Source organism: Glossina fuscipes, unplaced genomic scaffold, assembly GCF_014805625.2.
Source record: "Glossina fuscipes isolate IAEA_lab_2018 unplaced genomic scaffold, Yale_Gfus_2 1, whole genome shotgun sequence".
Lineage (NCBI taxonomy): Eukaryota > Metazoa > Arthropoda > Insecta > Diptera > Glossinidae > Glossina > Glossina fuscipes.
The window spans coordinates 16,844,715-16,859,984 of NW_023998415.1; the positions used below are offsets into that span (position 1 = coordinate 16,844,715).

The window sequence follows — 15,270 nt, forward strand, 5'->3', positions numbered from 1 at the left end:
AAATATTATAATGAAGAATTGTAAGACATATTGGAAAAGATTAAAGACGGGAACTGAAAAAAAGGATAACTTAAATTATTGAAGGGTAAAACTTGTGTGTATTTTTGAAAAGAAGGAAACAGGATTTTGAAGAAGAAATAATTAATCTATTTTTACATTAGAGTAAATTTTTCGTACGAAAAAACTTGTGCCGACATAGCCTACTGTGCCGCATATAATACCTAAAGCACCGCTAAATAACGCCATATAACCGAAATAAAAGGCCGTCTGAAATAAACCATACATTCTGAAATGAAGAAATAATTGAATGATAAAAGAAAATATAACTTCAGACATCATTTCTCTCTTATCAATAATTTTTTGAACTTACTTTGTTTTAAAAAAGAAGTAATAGAATGAATAGGCGTAAACATAAATAGAAGTGGAGGCAGCTGACATGAAACTGGTCCATTGCCACCTATAGTCTTCAGCGTTTAACAAAAAATATGTACAAACAATGGTTACACACACCGTAACAATGGTTAATATTGTAAAGACTAACAACATGAAACCATATACATAATAGATTTTATAAGCCCAAAATGAAGTGAAGATGAAATACCTAAAAATATATAATTATTAGGTGAGTAGGTAGTACTTATTTATTAGAAAACGAACATTTCTATGAAAATGGAGCCGAATGGTAAAACTCCGCCCAACAGTATAATAATGACCGGTTCCATAAACCATTTCTTTTCAGGTATAGGTCTGGGAACAGCGTTAACACGGCATGGATAATCGGGTTGACCATCTAAATTGCGACCTACTACAGTGCCCACCAAAGTCAATGGTAAAATGACAAAAAAACATATACAGGTAACTGCCACCATAGTACCAAAAGGGATTGCACGCGAGGCATGATAACCGATGGCTATGAAATTTATAAAAAATGCAGTACCGCAAACAAACACAGGCACCATAAAAGCTGATGTTAGCATTTGCCGTATCCACATTCGTCCGCCTAAGCGGGCATATAAAGAACCGCCGAAGTAACCGTTAATAGGTGAAGTAGCCGCATACACAAATATAGCTGTAGACAACATCGAACCACGTCTGCATAGTTGAAAAATAAAATTACAAAAAAAAAAAAAATGGTTTTGAAAATTTACTAAAAAAGCACTTACTCGGTATATAATTCCCCTACAATTGCAAACAAAATAACGCAAAACACAACAGATATTAATTGATAACCAGCACCAATTAAGGCTGAAAAGACTAAGGAGTGTGGCGGTGAACGAAAAACATCACCGTGAACTTGTTTCCAACCATATTCGTCACCCAAATCACGCTCCTTTTTTGAAAAAGTTTTGATACAAGTTTACCATTCGATATTATATATAAATTTCAATGCGAACTTACCATATCATCCATTTCCTCATCCTTGCTATAGCGAGCATAATCCTTGCGCAATGTGCGCATTAAAATCATGGATACTAATCCCACCAAAAATATAACCATCATAAAACTATTAAAAATACTGAACCAATGAATCTATAAATATGTCAAAGATAAGAAACTGAGAACAAAACTACGTACCATACTTACCCTATGCTGGAAAAACTTAGGATCCAAATATTTATCGAAGCGATCTTTGAACTCTACAACACTTGGTTTCCAATTAACTTCATAGGAGAATTTAATTTTAGCTCCCGCCACCAAGAGTTCCTTCTTTTCGGTAGACAAATTAATATCAACAATTTGCTGGCCGTTACGACCAATATCGAATTTCTTATGGCTATATATATAATATTTTCCATCATTTTCATCTTTCTCACCAACTTTACCCCATATTGGCAGACCGTCGATATACATTTGATACCAGTACTCATTTATGACAGCATATGTGAAGGCTTTAACTTTATCCTCATTCAAATGAACCATGCAAAATGCCGTCGGGGGCACATCACCTTAAAATAAATAAATTAAAAGTCGAAGTGGGCGACAATTCTTCCTATGACTTTTATAATGCATTTATAAACAAAACGTTTTCCATGAAATAGATATGATTAAGATATAAAACCAATTTCGAGCGTTTAGTATATGTGAAATTCTGAACACAAATACGTACGTCTGAATACAAACATTGACATATACCCATACCTAAGAAGAAACTCACATTTTTTACCTCAAGATTCATTTCGTGATTCATTCTAGGCGTGATCATACGACAAACCCCCATCACCCCTACGTCATCTTGCTTCTGCCAAACTTCTCGAAACAACTACAAGTAGTTTGGCGAAAAACTTTTATAATTTTTTTTTTATTTTTATAAGCTGTTTCCGTTCGAATTTCATGCTCGAATAAAGCAAGCAAAATTTTTCTGTGCTTTTCAAAGGGAATTCTATTTTAAGAGACAATTCATTCGCATGCATGCTTCACGTGATCCACAGTTATTATATTACTGTGTCATTTGGAAACTTACGATTGAAATCAATTTCATAGCCGCTGAATTCTAATTCCACACCCTGCAGAGCTTCACTTAACGTTTCGTGATAATGTGAGATACTGGTTTTTGATCCGCGACAAAATGGCAAACTAAAATAAGCATAAGTCTCTTGTCGATTATGATAAGGACCCACAGTATTCATCCATAACACCACTTCCTCGCCATCATTGTACTAAGGATTATAATGCATATTTATCTCCTCCATCTTGTACTTAAATGTTTACCTTATGTGTATGCTCATCTGCTGCCCCTCGTAGGCAATTACTAAATAGAATAGTCAATAACGTAAGTACTTCAAATATATACGCTGCCGCCATTTGTATACAAGAAGCGGCTCCTAATTGTTTACTTTTGTTACACGGTTTGGCAATTGTTATTTAAATGCAGAATTTCTACGTGGCCAGGTTTCCTAGTTGTCGGCATAAACCTTCAGAATTGCTGTGTGCGCTTTATCGTCTTTGCGAATAGATTGAAGGCCAAATATTTAAATACAATCTTATGTGATAATCGATAATCATTCAAACGATATTAATTTTTTTAATTTATCATATAAGAGATTTCCTCTTCAAATTGCAAAAAAAAAAATTGATCCGTACTCCAATTTATTTGTGCTTCTTCTTCTTCTTCTTGTTCCTATCGTTTGCGATTTCTCAAAATCAGAGCTGCCCAGAGTTTATCGTTTAGTGATATAACAAAAACGTTTTAGTAGTTTCGGTTAACTTTCTAAATTCATATGTGGGTCTTACTTTGTGAAATCCCGCAAAATGATCGGCAAATGTTATCCACATTGTTTTTTTTTTAACATATTGTTGTAAAATTTCCAAAGCGTCGAACATATGAAGATGTAAATTGTCTATTTCTTCACAAATCACTCTCGCATATTATACTCGTTTGGTTGTTTGTAAAGCAGCGATATACATATATAGATATATATATATAACATATCAATCAATAAGGCGATTGGCACAACGAGGTATCATTTTAATTATCGGGTCAAAAATTCGCAAGTATGTTAACGCAATAGGCAGCCGCGTCACCAGATTGTTCTACAGGAAAGTGGAAACAAAAGCATATGATTTTAGAACCAAAAATAAAGAAATCAACGTAAACATAAACAATAAATTTATAAAAAATGGCAATATTGTTTATCTTCATAATTTGTTCCTTAAATTCATGCCGCCATCGAAAGCTCTCTTGTGTATTAATTGATCCATAATTTGGAAATTGCCACTTATCACTCTTTAATAAAATAAATTTTATAATCCTTAGGGTAATGCGTAATGTTAATTAAGTAATTATATTTAATTTTTTTTGAACTGAACAATTGTCCGAGTTATCCTATCTAGTATTTTTTCTCAATTATTTGTACTGAAAGAGACCTTATAGTCTTCTCAATCTTATTTATATCGTAATTAATAATACAATTAAATGGTAAACGTGATTGTTTATTTAGTGATTAATTATTGATTAAATACAATAATGTATAAACCAAAACCACGTAATGAAAAAAAAATGTGCATTAGTGTAAGATAAACCTAAATCAGATAAATAATCATAAAATTTATCATATCTTGCGTGTTTTTTTCTTTTCATTTTATTTATATATATATATGTATATATATATATATATATATACATGCAAGACCATATGATTGGGGAATAAAAAGTCGGCAAAGTTGTAGCCCCAACCCGAAAGTAGAAATAACACTTCATTATGTCAGCCTCGTGAGCCACGACGCTCTGACATGTCTATGGCAACGATATTCACTGACCTTTATGTTTCTTGAGTAGTACTAGCTTTCAAATGAGACGTATCAAAATTTCAGATCCTTCTGACAATTAGTTTACAAGACTTTCCAGTTATACCAAATTTGTAATTTTCAAAGCGAAAGGATAAAATCGAATTTCATATGTGGTATGTGTATCACCAATATCAACTATTACTGACTGCTATCGATGATACTGAACGTTCATTCATTACCATACTCCTGAGTTAAATCTGTAGTCGACCGAATGGAAAGCAGCAGAAAAGTTCAGAAACCTGCTGGCAAAGTCATGGCATTCGTATTTTGGGACGCGCTTGCTATTGTGTTCATCGACTACGTTGAACAGAGGCAACGTCTCAATTACAAGTGCTACATAGCACTATTGAATTGATTTAGTATAGAAACGAAGAAAAAACGGACTCACATGCACATGCAAAGCAAAAACTGCTGTTTCACTAAAACAATATTCCTTGTCATAAGTTGATGAAAACGATTGGTGAATTGAATGAATTACGCTTTCCCATCATGCTCTACACATCTGGCCCAAAATGACTACTGATTTTTTGCAGGCATAGAAACCTGGGTTAAATGTAAAGGCGGAGTGTTTTTATATATATAAGACAAATCGTTCGGTAGTATCACATGGGGCACGTGGCATGGTCGTTGTAACGCAGGGAGTATACAAAATTTTCGCATGGATGGATATCGGGAAGTGCTCACAGTATCGATTGGAAGTTTCCACACTGACGGATAAATAGAAAGCTTATAAAACATAAAAAGGAACATTAATTATTAAGGGCTTAGATTGAATGCAAGAACTCTCGAATGCACTAAGCGCTTTGAACTATGCTCTCACATCGTGTGTAAGTTTGAGCAAACACGTTACGAAAATATGGAAAATTATATTAATGAAGAAATTAATTAAAAACTCTATAAGAGATCAAAGAGAATTTATTCAAATGTCAAAAGTTGTTTGTTGTAACAGAGACTGAACATTCAACGCACCGGAAAATCAGATTTCCTTTGCAAACACTTTGTTAATTGATAATCTCATCGGCATGTGCGTGCAACTAGATCTAAAACACATGGTAAGTAACCATTGAAGGGAATAAATGAGACGAGAAATGCGGAATGAAATAAATATAGTTTGTAACAAGTTCACGATTTCATATGATTTTTTTCTACTATCCTTGCGAAAACTCAGGTTGCCATTGCCCTATAATAATATCAGTAATTCGAGTAGCTTGGGGCCCCAAGTTTGTGTAAGTAATCTAAGAACATACATATATAATTTCAGAAAAATTTGTCTACCTACCCTCTAGCAAGAGTACGCGCATAACGATAAAAACTGTGCCATGCAATCGGCGGCTTTTTGAAAAAAAATCTTTTTTTGTTTATCATTCTACCCGACTTACATCACAGTGGCTAATTGAATAGGATGAATACAATTAAGCCAATATATTTTAATAAATGATTATGTTGTTTAATCTTTTTTTCATTTTTTTTTTTATTTTTTTTTTTTATTTGATAAAGTGTATTTCCATTTTTTTAATAAAAACTAAATACATGTATAGATTAAGTTCTCAGATAATTACAACTAATTTAATGAACACTAATCAAAAACCAAATCCAAACTCGGTTCTCCTTTCTTCACAGTGTACTCAACGTGGAACTGTTTAACAATATTTATTATTTCGACTTGGAGAAAAAAGTGCACGAATTAAATACTTCTTCTGTGTAAATGATCTGATAATATAATACAATTAGAAAAACATTGAAATTAAATGAACATATCATTGTATAATACGCAGAATATTCGAATTCGCACATTATAAAAGGAAAAAAATGATGAAAATGATAGTGTTAAAAAAGACTTCAAATAAATGCCGTTAAAACATAGACTCGTAAGTTCAAATGCGCGCACGCGGCATGTCTATGAGTATATGTGTGTGTTGTTCACCATTGTAATAGTAAAAATTACATTCCAATGATAATAGTAGCTTTATTAAAAACGATAAATTCTCTTTTACTTTACCGCCATAAAATATGATAAAGATTGAATAAGGACCGCCTCGTATTTACTTGAACTTTATACAGCCTTTTTTACATTGTAGGGCGCTATCATGGCCTGAGGACTAGCGTTTGTGTTGCCGGCATGTTTATCTTTATCGGCTTGCGAATTGGGACGTTGGATAGGTGATTGTCCGCGCATTACGCCGTACATTGTAACCGCAGCTACATGTGACGACGCAAAGTAAGGATGTCTTGCCGGAATAGGATACCCAACTGTAGGTATTTGAGAATTGTATGTAGGAGCGTTAAATTCATTAGCTGGCGCTGGCGGTGGTAACACCCCCGGGGCTAACGAAGTCATATTAAAAGTTTGATGCCTTATACCGACTGTTGAGACAACAGTGCCTCCCACGACCGGTATATTCGCTTTACTACTTTTTACTGAAGATGATGAAACTGACGGTCTAGTTAATGGAGAGGGCGGCAAACGCAAAAAATTGTTAAGGCGCATACCTACAAAACCCATTGGTAAACTGTTGTGACGCGCTGGCGTTGGCGGTGTTTGAAGCGGTGACATTTGCGGTGAAATTGATCCTTGATATGACGGCATTAGTCCAGCTCCCTTACTCATCGTTACCGGTATGGGACTTTGAATATTCGAAGAAGAACTAGCTGATTGATGATCGCCAACGCGCGGATTACGACTCATCGTGACGTTAACTTCTTTTTTAACGCCCGAAGAATTGACATTTAGGGGTGATCGCACGTTACCAGCGATCGTAGCCGATTGTGTTGGTGTTGTTAATTGTTGCTGCCCAGGTGGCATACATTTGGGATTTAGCAAGCGTGGTGGTATAGGTCGTTCCAATGGCGACACAAACATTGAATGTACAACGGCATCAAAATGGTAATACAAAAAAGGTACTGGCGTAGGCGGTTTTAAATAGATTGGTTGTTCAAAATTTGATGGAACCAAAGTAGGTGGTGGTGGTGGACAAGGTAGTTTCTCTAAAACCGGATCTATTTTGGATCTTGGTTTTTGCGAAAGACTTTCTTCAATAATTTGCCGAGCTGCTGGGATATCAATGCCACGCTTCTTGCGTAAACGCAAAACTTTACGTCTCACCTTCTCTTCGATTATTTTGCGGTCCTCATCTCCGCTGTCACGACTCGGATAAATGCCATCCTCAAAATAAACTTTTTTCTTTTCAGATTTTCTGCAAAAATGAAATATAATTAGTTGAAAGTAGTAAACAATTGCCTTTTAATTCAAATTAAATCATTATTAATTAAGCATTGATGTTAAAAGTCTAAGGAAACGGGATTAGTGAAACAATTTTAGCCGAATCCATATTTCATCTTATAGTAAATAAAAATTAAAAAGATCAAACAATAGTAGCAGACATGGACTACTAGGTCCGACTCGAAATGTACTTCGTTTTAATCAGATCGATCCTCATACATAGTATGTGTAAAGTGTAAAGATATCGATCAAATTCAATTTATTCATAAATTGCACGTATATGTTAATCCAAATTATCAACTTCCTCGAAAATAGCTTAACGCTTCGAAGAGATAGAGAATTTTACATTTATCAAAGCGAACGGATCGAAATACATGTTGTAGGTTATTTCTAAGGACATTTCTAATCACACACTTACTCGGATTTGTTGATTTCTACATCTGCTGCCCGCTGTTTCAGTATGCTTCTCTTGGCATTATCATTCTCGCAATTTAGACGCATTACGGCAGATTTAATGTGACGACTATTGACCTCTTCTTTCCATGAAATGGCGCTCTTAAGCTTCGTCTTCTTTGGATAATCTGATGTCGATGATTTTACTGAATGGATGTCTGTAATTGTTTCCACATTGGAAGGAACAATTTCCAATACATTCCCTTTTTGAACCGCCACAGCTGCTGCTTTTGGCAGCTCTTTGAGAACCGATGTAGTTGTATTACTTTGCGGTGGAGTACAAAATTCATTATAATAATAATTGCTTGAATGTGTGTGGCTCGCAGTAGTCATTACATTGCTTATTGCGGTTAAGTTAGTATAATTTGATCCTAATGGGTGATGACCAGAAGAACTATGAGAATGGGGATGATGCAAGTGCGGAGCTATAAGCGGTTCCCCGCTAGGTCCCATGGGGACGTATGGATTAGTATAATAAGCACCACCGTCATTAGGCATAGGTTGCGGCGGTACAGACATATATGCCGCACCACCATATTGTCCGTAGCCCGCATAGCTTTCATAAGAAGTGGGAGCTTCGTTTACCGATGGTGGTGGTCCATTGAGGACAATATTAATGCGTGCGTCCAGAGAAATGCGATTTGGCGATACGTTATAATAATATGGAGAAGCGGTCGAAGGAATTCCAGCTGAACCACCTGTCTCCGAAATGTAATATTGCTGCTGTGGAGACAATGAATGTCGTTCAAAGCTTTCTTCTCGTCTACGTCTATGGTCATCATACCGGGTGGCTGGAGATGGAGGTGACCTTGGCGTTCTTGGCCGCCTTGGAGACAACGGAGATCTTGATCTTCGAGAATTTTGTGAATCGGTAGGGGAAATGCTGCGACGCATAGGTGGTGAAGGTGGTTTAAAAGGTAACGGAGACCTGGAGTAACGGTCTGAACTATAAGAACGTCTGCGTGATGGCGGAGTTCGTGGCGATCGCGGTCTTTGTGGTGACCGTGAACGAGAATTTCGGGAACGTGAAAATTTTTTATAATGACTATCCTGCGTTGGTCCGCGGCGGCGTCTCGAAGGACTTAAGTCTTTACCACGTCTGTTAAGCAATGACCGATTAGTACTAGCACTACGAGAACGACTTCGTGTTCGTCGTGCAGATGAACGAAATCTTGACGATTGCCCAACTCTTCGTACGGGCGAGCTATAACGAGAGCTGCGTCTTGGTGGACTAACTGATAAAGAGCGTCCTCGCCCTCGCCGCTGAGGACTTGTACGTGATCGCGAAGATGAACGCCGCGAACGCTCTCGATACCGAGGTGATGGTGAACGAGGACGTTCACGACCGCTTGTGTAGCCCGGAGAGCGTCGATGTCGATGTGAATCTCTTGAACGATATTCTTTCGATTCCATTATGGGTTTAACAATAGCTATTTCTTTCACCGGCTTAATTAACTTCTCCGTAAAATCGGCTTCTTCATTATCAGCGGCCATCTTTGCGTTTTTATCCGCATCATCGTCAAATGAACTTTTGAAAATCGTTGGTGTTTTCGACAGCTTCAAAGACGAGATCGTTAATTTTATGGCTTCCCGATTAGTGTCAAAAATTCTGTTAGTTTCCTCCGCGACTATGGGAGGTTGTGGCGTTTGCACGGGAACGGCAACACTCTCTGCGTTAGTTGACGGTGTCTCAGCTTGCTGTAAAGAAGGCACAAACAAACCACCTGTTAAAGATTTGTTAGGAGCCGTTGTAGTTGCCGTGTTTTTGTCAGTCTTTATCGGTGACTTCGCATATTTCTGCAAAATGAGTTTCTTCTCCTTTAACAGCAACATTTCCATTTTATGCAGCTCTTCACTAATCTCATCTGAAGAATCATAATTGGCCTTCATCATTTGAATGCGAGCTAGATTAGCTTCCAAATTTTTTAACTTTTTAAAATCTTTGGTAGCGTCAGATCTAGGAGCTCTGGCTTGTGTATTAGTAGCAACTGATGGTTGGGATGTTAACGGGCCTTGAGACGGTGGAAGAGCGGTATTTGAAAATTGCACGACTGTTGTTTGTGCAGGTGTTGACGCCAGTGGTAACTGCGGTACTAACGATTTTTGAGGTGGGGATGGTGTGCGAGGACTTGGATCTATTTTAGGTGACACTTCCTTAATATGTTTTTCAAGTTCAGCTAATGGTATAATTTCCTTCGGAACGTTATCTAACGATAAAGGTTTCGATTTTAATTCTACAGAATTGCAGAGCGCAAAGTCGCCATCCTCATGTTTCGCTTTCTTTGGTAAGTTTTCTAAAGACTTCTCAAAAGTCTCCGCATCATTACTGTCTTCTGAAGAAGAGGCACTCGACGAAGATGATGACGATGATGACGATGAACTGGAAGAGCTGTTACTCTCTGAGGAAGACGATGATGATGATGATGATGTTGACGATGTTGAAGATCTTGACAACGGATCCTCATTATGTGATGATGACTGTAACGAAATATCATCAATTTGAACGTTACTCGATCTGGACACAAACTCAATAGGCTTAGGTTGCGGTTTCAGATCGACTCCAGATGCCTCAACGCTTTTAATAAATTGATCGTAAATTTCTTTCATGCCAAATAGTTCAGTTTTCTTTTTTGTCATCTCGCCTGATTGCTTTGCGTATGGGTTAACTATTGTTTTATTCATACTACTGATTTTTTCCATTATTGGAGGTGTGCTAACGGGTGTTGTTCTTATCCTCATTACAGACTTTGTTCCTTCTGTCACGTTTTGGCTTGCCTGATGCAGCAACTCTGAGGGCGGACTGGGGTTGGCAAAACGGGCAACAAACGAGTCTTCCTCTAACATTAGATCTGGTGACGAACGTTTTGGGGTTAAACTACCACCGCCTGGAGTGTTTGAATTGTTATCCAAGTCTACGTCGTCATTTTCCCAATTGTCCATATAATCATCGGTATCAGGGCTCTGTTCTTTGTCGCTGGGCGACTTTAAATTGCCTGCTTGACTGAAAGAATCAACGGTATTCTCATCATCGGTTGCCAACACCTCATCGTCGCCGTCTTCGGGAAATAAAAACTCAGCTGCCGTAAATGAAAGCGGCTTTTTCGCCGCATTTCTTTCATTTTTTTTCTTCGTCAGAGAATCTTGTTTAGAATACTTTATTTTATCTGTTTCTTCCCTGATCGTTTTAGAAGAACTAGTCCTTTCACTGCCATATCGTGTAGATTCGGTGGCTTTTATCGTCTTTGAATCTATACGTTTTTCCACGGGGGGAGATGTCGATTTGGAAAGTTTGCTCTTTGCACTACGTTCTTGTGATGATATTTGTTCTCTTTCCTTGCGCTTGTACTCACGGCCACTATGCAAAGAATCCCTAGATGATTTTAAAATTTTTTCGCCCGAACGGGAACGATGCTGAGAGCTTGAACGCCGGTTAGGGAGTTGATGAACGCTTCTTGACATTCTACTAGAATTTTTAGATAAACGATCAATTGACTTACGTTCGACAGAAAGCTTGTATCTCGGTCGAGCTTCCCGCTCTCGACTCTTAGTTCGTGTTCGACGATTACTGTGAATGCGGCCTAAGAAACGATCTTTCGAGATGGAACGTTTGAAAGGATTGCGATAGTTAGGTGGTACTACTTTGGAACCCGGTCGTTCACGATTCCCGTCTCGCTGACGATCCCTTTCTTTAACAAATTCCTTCTCCTTATCCCTGGATTTATCTCTGGAAATATTAGTTACTTTTTGCAACTCTTTTGATTTTTCCTTTTCCTTCTCTTTTTGGCAGTCAATTTTATCTTTCCTAGGTACGTATTTTTCTTTCTCTTCATTTCTCTTTTCTTTCTCATTAGTTTCTCCAACCTTTTCTTTTTCTTTCTCCTTCTCACGCATCTTTTCCCTATTATGATGGCGAGTGTCCTTTTCTTTACTTTTGGGCGCATCATCTTTTTCCTTGAATTGTTTGCTTTGATTTGATTTGCTGTCTTTATCTTGTGTTGCATTCTCTTTCATACTTTTATGCTTCAGTGCTTTCTTTAACAAAATCTCTTTGGAGGCTTCTATCGCCCCCATGCTCAAGTCATCCTTCTGTAAGAGCTTGTCAATGCGCTTTTTGATTTCTAGAGTGCTTTCCAGAGACACTTTACTACCAATTTTTTCATTTAGCTGTGGCAATGGTGGTGTAATACTGCGTTGTTCCGCGCACGATTTTTGTGCTTCACTTAAGAGGTTTGAAGTTGGGATGCTGTCAGATATTTTGTAGACTACTTCTGCCTTGTGTGGCGTAGAAGTTTTTTTTGTCTGAGTTGCAGGAGGGGAATCAGCAAACATATCATATTCGTCGCTTTTTTCTCTGCTAAGGATTTCGTTCGATGCCTTTTTATGTTCCTCCTTATCTTCGTTTTCAAAAATTTCGCTTTTCACTTGAATAATGGGCAAAGGCTTCACTTTAAGTGTGATATCTTCAATTTTTATTTCAGTATTTTCTAGTTTTTCTATTTTGATATTTTCTAGTACGGTCCACACTTCCGGTATGGTTGGCGTTTCTATTAATTTCTCTTGAGTCATTACACTCGATTCTTTCACACTTTTCGTGGCTTTATCTTTTTGTCCATACGACTTACGTATCTTTTCTATCTTTCTTTTACTGGACTTCTCCGCTTTTTTCTTCTTCACCGCTATAGACTTCTTTCTGTGTTTTTTATTATCGCGTTCACGAATTTTTTTCAATTTTGTACGTTCTTTTGACTGCGACAATTTTTTGGACATAATTTTTGGCAAAACGTCTTCTTCCTCGGAATTATGGGTTTTTGGTGAACTCGTGTGTTGGTTAAAAAATGGTTTGTGTTCATTACCGGCAGTGTTGTGCTGAAGTTTGTACTCCCGGTTAGTTGCTTTAAATGCATACGAAATAGAAGGTTTGCTTTTTGTCCACCTTATAAAAAAAAAGTGTAATTAAGGAGTTTAACTAGAAACTCGAAACTTAGAAAGGCTTACATTAGATCTGTATTAGGTGGCAAAATTGGTGAATGACCCCTCGCTGGTGGTGGCGTATGTGGTGGCCGATGCACCGGCTGGGGCGGAATATGCCTGTGAGGCCCTGTTACAAAAAACGGAGGACGAAAACCTGGGAAGGGCATCCGAAGACGCATGCCACCCCGACCGCGCGGCAAAAATCCTGGTCTTATGTGAGGAAAATCGGGGCGAGGCCCACGCATAAAAAGATTCATGGAACGATACGGCAGAAAGGCGTCTGGATACACGTGCGTCAAGTGAGGGGGATGAAGTGGATAGCGCACAGCAATAGGCGCCGGAGCTATCGTGATCGAACTCGGAATCGAAGACATTTTTTCTGTTTGCTCAACTGAAGAATCGCCAGAAGAACACAACCCTTCACTTTCATCGTCTTTCGTAGACGTAGAAATCTTACGCTTTTTGTTTTCAGGATTACCATCGTCTTCATTGTTAACAATTTCATCCTCATTACCACCTGACAAAACCTTTTCTGCTACTCTTTGTACTAAAAATTTGTTGAAAACGTACTGTATAAAGGATTAAAAAAAATCATATTTGAAATTTACCTTTTTTCAGTTTTTTCAATCTTTTGCGTTCTTCCTTTGCTCTACGCTTTCTCTCCTCATCTGAATCCAATTCACCGGATTGACGACGTCTATCGGCTTCTTGCTTGCGTTTTTCTATTTCCTCTTTGCGTCGTTTTGCGTCTAGTTCCAATATTGCACGAACCTTTTCTTCGCAAGCCTCCGCCTCCATTTGCGAGACAGTTTTCAGGGCTTTTGCCAAAGACTCCTTAGCTAGCTGCTTGGACGGAGGTTGATCTCTATCTGCTCGCGTGGGTGTAACATCTCGGCACATTACTGGGCTTGAGCCGGGAGTGGGCGTTTTAACCTCTCCTGGTTCAAGACTGCTATCACCGCCTTGCATTTCTTCAAGGAAAGCAAACGAAAGCTTAGCCACTCCTTCTACTGTCACTTTTACAATATCATTCTTATTAACGATATTAGTAGCCGTGCCTGCACCACTATCATCAATGTTCTTGTTCTTTGCTTCTATCTCCTCAACATTTGCATTAGCTTTGAGCACTTTACTTTCATCAGTTTTAGACATTTTCATATTTTTTTCCGTACGATTCTTTACCTTTTACGAAACAATAAAAATCATTCACAATTCAATCGTTTTACCTCAGATATCATATGCATCCTTTTCTAACCCGATTTCCCACACAATTAATTTTAGTGAATCCATATCAGAAGACGACAAAAAAAATCACTTCAATGAACAAAGCTGCTGGTTACAAATCAATTAATATTGGTGCGTGCAACCTTTTTTTATATACGATTTTCACTCAGCAACCCATTGTTATTTCTTTCAAATTCATATACATCTTGACAATGTAATTGTTTTATTTTTTTAATATGTTGACGGTTTATTAATTTTTGAACGTTTTACGTTCGAATTTTTTTTTTTTTTATGTAATTAACTTAAAACCAAACGCATTCAACGAAAAAAATCTTTTTTTCTCTGCTTCTTCTTCTGCTAAAACAAAATGTGAAAAAGAGCTGTTATTACTTCTTCAAGTATACAATAGCTCCCGGTTCTAAAACTACAAATTACAACAGTGTTTTCCAATTTAATTCCTATACTAAATATTTTTATAAATGTGGAGAGAAAAGCGTATAGAAAATATATCCCAAATTTTTTTATGAGCGAAAAAAGCAAATCATAAAAAAATTATTAAATCAGATTATTATCTTTTCTTTTTAAAAGATGAAATCAATATGAATCAATTTAGTAATTACAAAATAGATATTGAAAAAGAAACTATCGATTATCTTTTTAACAATAAATGCATTTTTCCAATTTATTGGTTTCGCGGTCTTAATTGTAGCACTTGCTATAAAGGTTAACTTGGAATTGTTATCAGAAGTGGTAGTCAATATTCAAGCTATGCAATAAGAAAACTCATAATTTCCTCAATTGAAATTCCATTCAATAGTATTGCAATTTGTTCTTAAAATTTTCCTATATACCCATCAAAAACACGCAAAATTTCTTATTAGATATGAAATTTCATATTGGTTTTTCCGGAACATTCACAGTTTTTACTATGAGCGGTTAAGATTCGGAATAAAAACTCAGTTGAAGTAAACAAACCTAACGAGCTATCAAAATTTATAATAAAAGCTTTATGCTCCCAATTATTCACCAAAAAAATGAAACAGCGCTATCGTTAGCAGAGACGGCTGTTGTTATTTATATATATTGTATTTCGATGCTTGCATTAGAGACGGCGA

General features: G+C 37.1%; 2 protein-coding genes across 2 annotated transcripts; both read right to left on the reverse strand.

Annotated features, from left to right (window-relative positions):
* Positions 1-22: 22 nt before the first annotated feature.
* LOC119631406 (transmembrane 9 superfamily member 3) lies at positions 23-3,054 on the reverse strand. The gene is made up of 8 exons (XM_038023574.1): positions 2,710-3,054; positions 2,462-2,657; positions 1,585-1,946; positions 1,399-1,530; positions 1,164-1,330; positions 658-1,092; positions 371-601; positions 23-286 (listed from the first exon to the last, which is right to left on the reverse strand). The coding sequence occupies exons 1-8, from the start codon at positions 2,800-2,802 to the stop codon at positions 142-144; spliced, it is 1,761 nt and encodes a 586-aa protein (XP_037879502.1). The 5' UTR covers positions 2,803-3,054; the 3' UTR covers positions 23-141.
* A 2,796-nt stretch (positions 3,055-5,850) lies between these two features.
* LOC119645229 (serine-rich adhesin for platelets) lies at positions 5,851-14,504 on the reverse strand. Its single transcript, XM_038045289.1, has 5 exons — positions 14,187-14,504; positions 13,540-14,113; positions 12,956-13,478; positions 7,926-12,893; positions 5,851-7,481 (listed from the first exon to the last, which is right to left on the reverse strand). The coding sequence occupies exons 2-5, from the start codon at positions 14,087-14,089 to the stop codon at positions 6,341-6,343; spliced, it is 7,182 nt and encodes a 2,393-aa protein (XP_037901217.1). The 5' UTR covers positions 14,090-14,113; positions 14,187-14,504; the 3' UTR covers positions 5,851-6,340.
* Positions 14,505-15,270: the final 766 nt, after the last annotated feature.

Coding starts and splice junctions, on each gene's coding strand:
- LOC119631406 (XM_038023574.1), bottom strand. CDS start 2,802: ATGGCGGCAGCGTATATATTTGAAGTACTTACGTTATTGACTATTCTA. Junction 1,093..1,163: donor GTAGGGGAATTATATACCGA/GTAAGTGCTTTT, acceptor TCAACTATGCAG/ACGTGGTTCGATGTTGTCTA. Junction 287..370: donor TACTTCTTTTTTAAAACAAA/GTAAGTTCAAAA, acceptor TCTTCATTTCAG/AATGTATGGTTTATTTCAGA.
- LOC119645229 (XM_038045289.1), bottom strand. CDS start 14,089: ATGAAAATGTCTAAAACTGATGAAAGTAAAGTGCTCAAAGCTAATGCA. Junction 13,479..13,539: donor ATTGAAAAAACTGAAAAAAG/GTAAATTTCAAA, acceptor ACAAATTTTTAG/TACAAAGAGTAGCAGAAAAG. Junction 7,482..7,925: donor GTAGAAATCAACAAATCCGA/GTAAGTGTGTGA, acceptor TCATTTTTGCAG/AAAATCTGAAAAGAAAAAAG.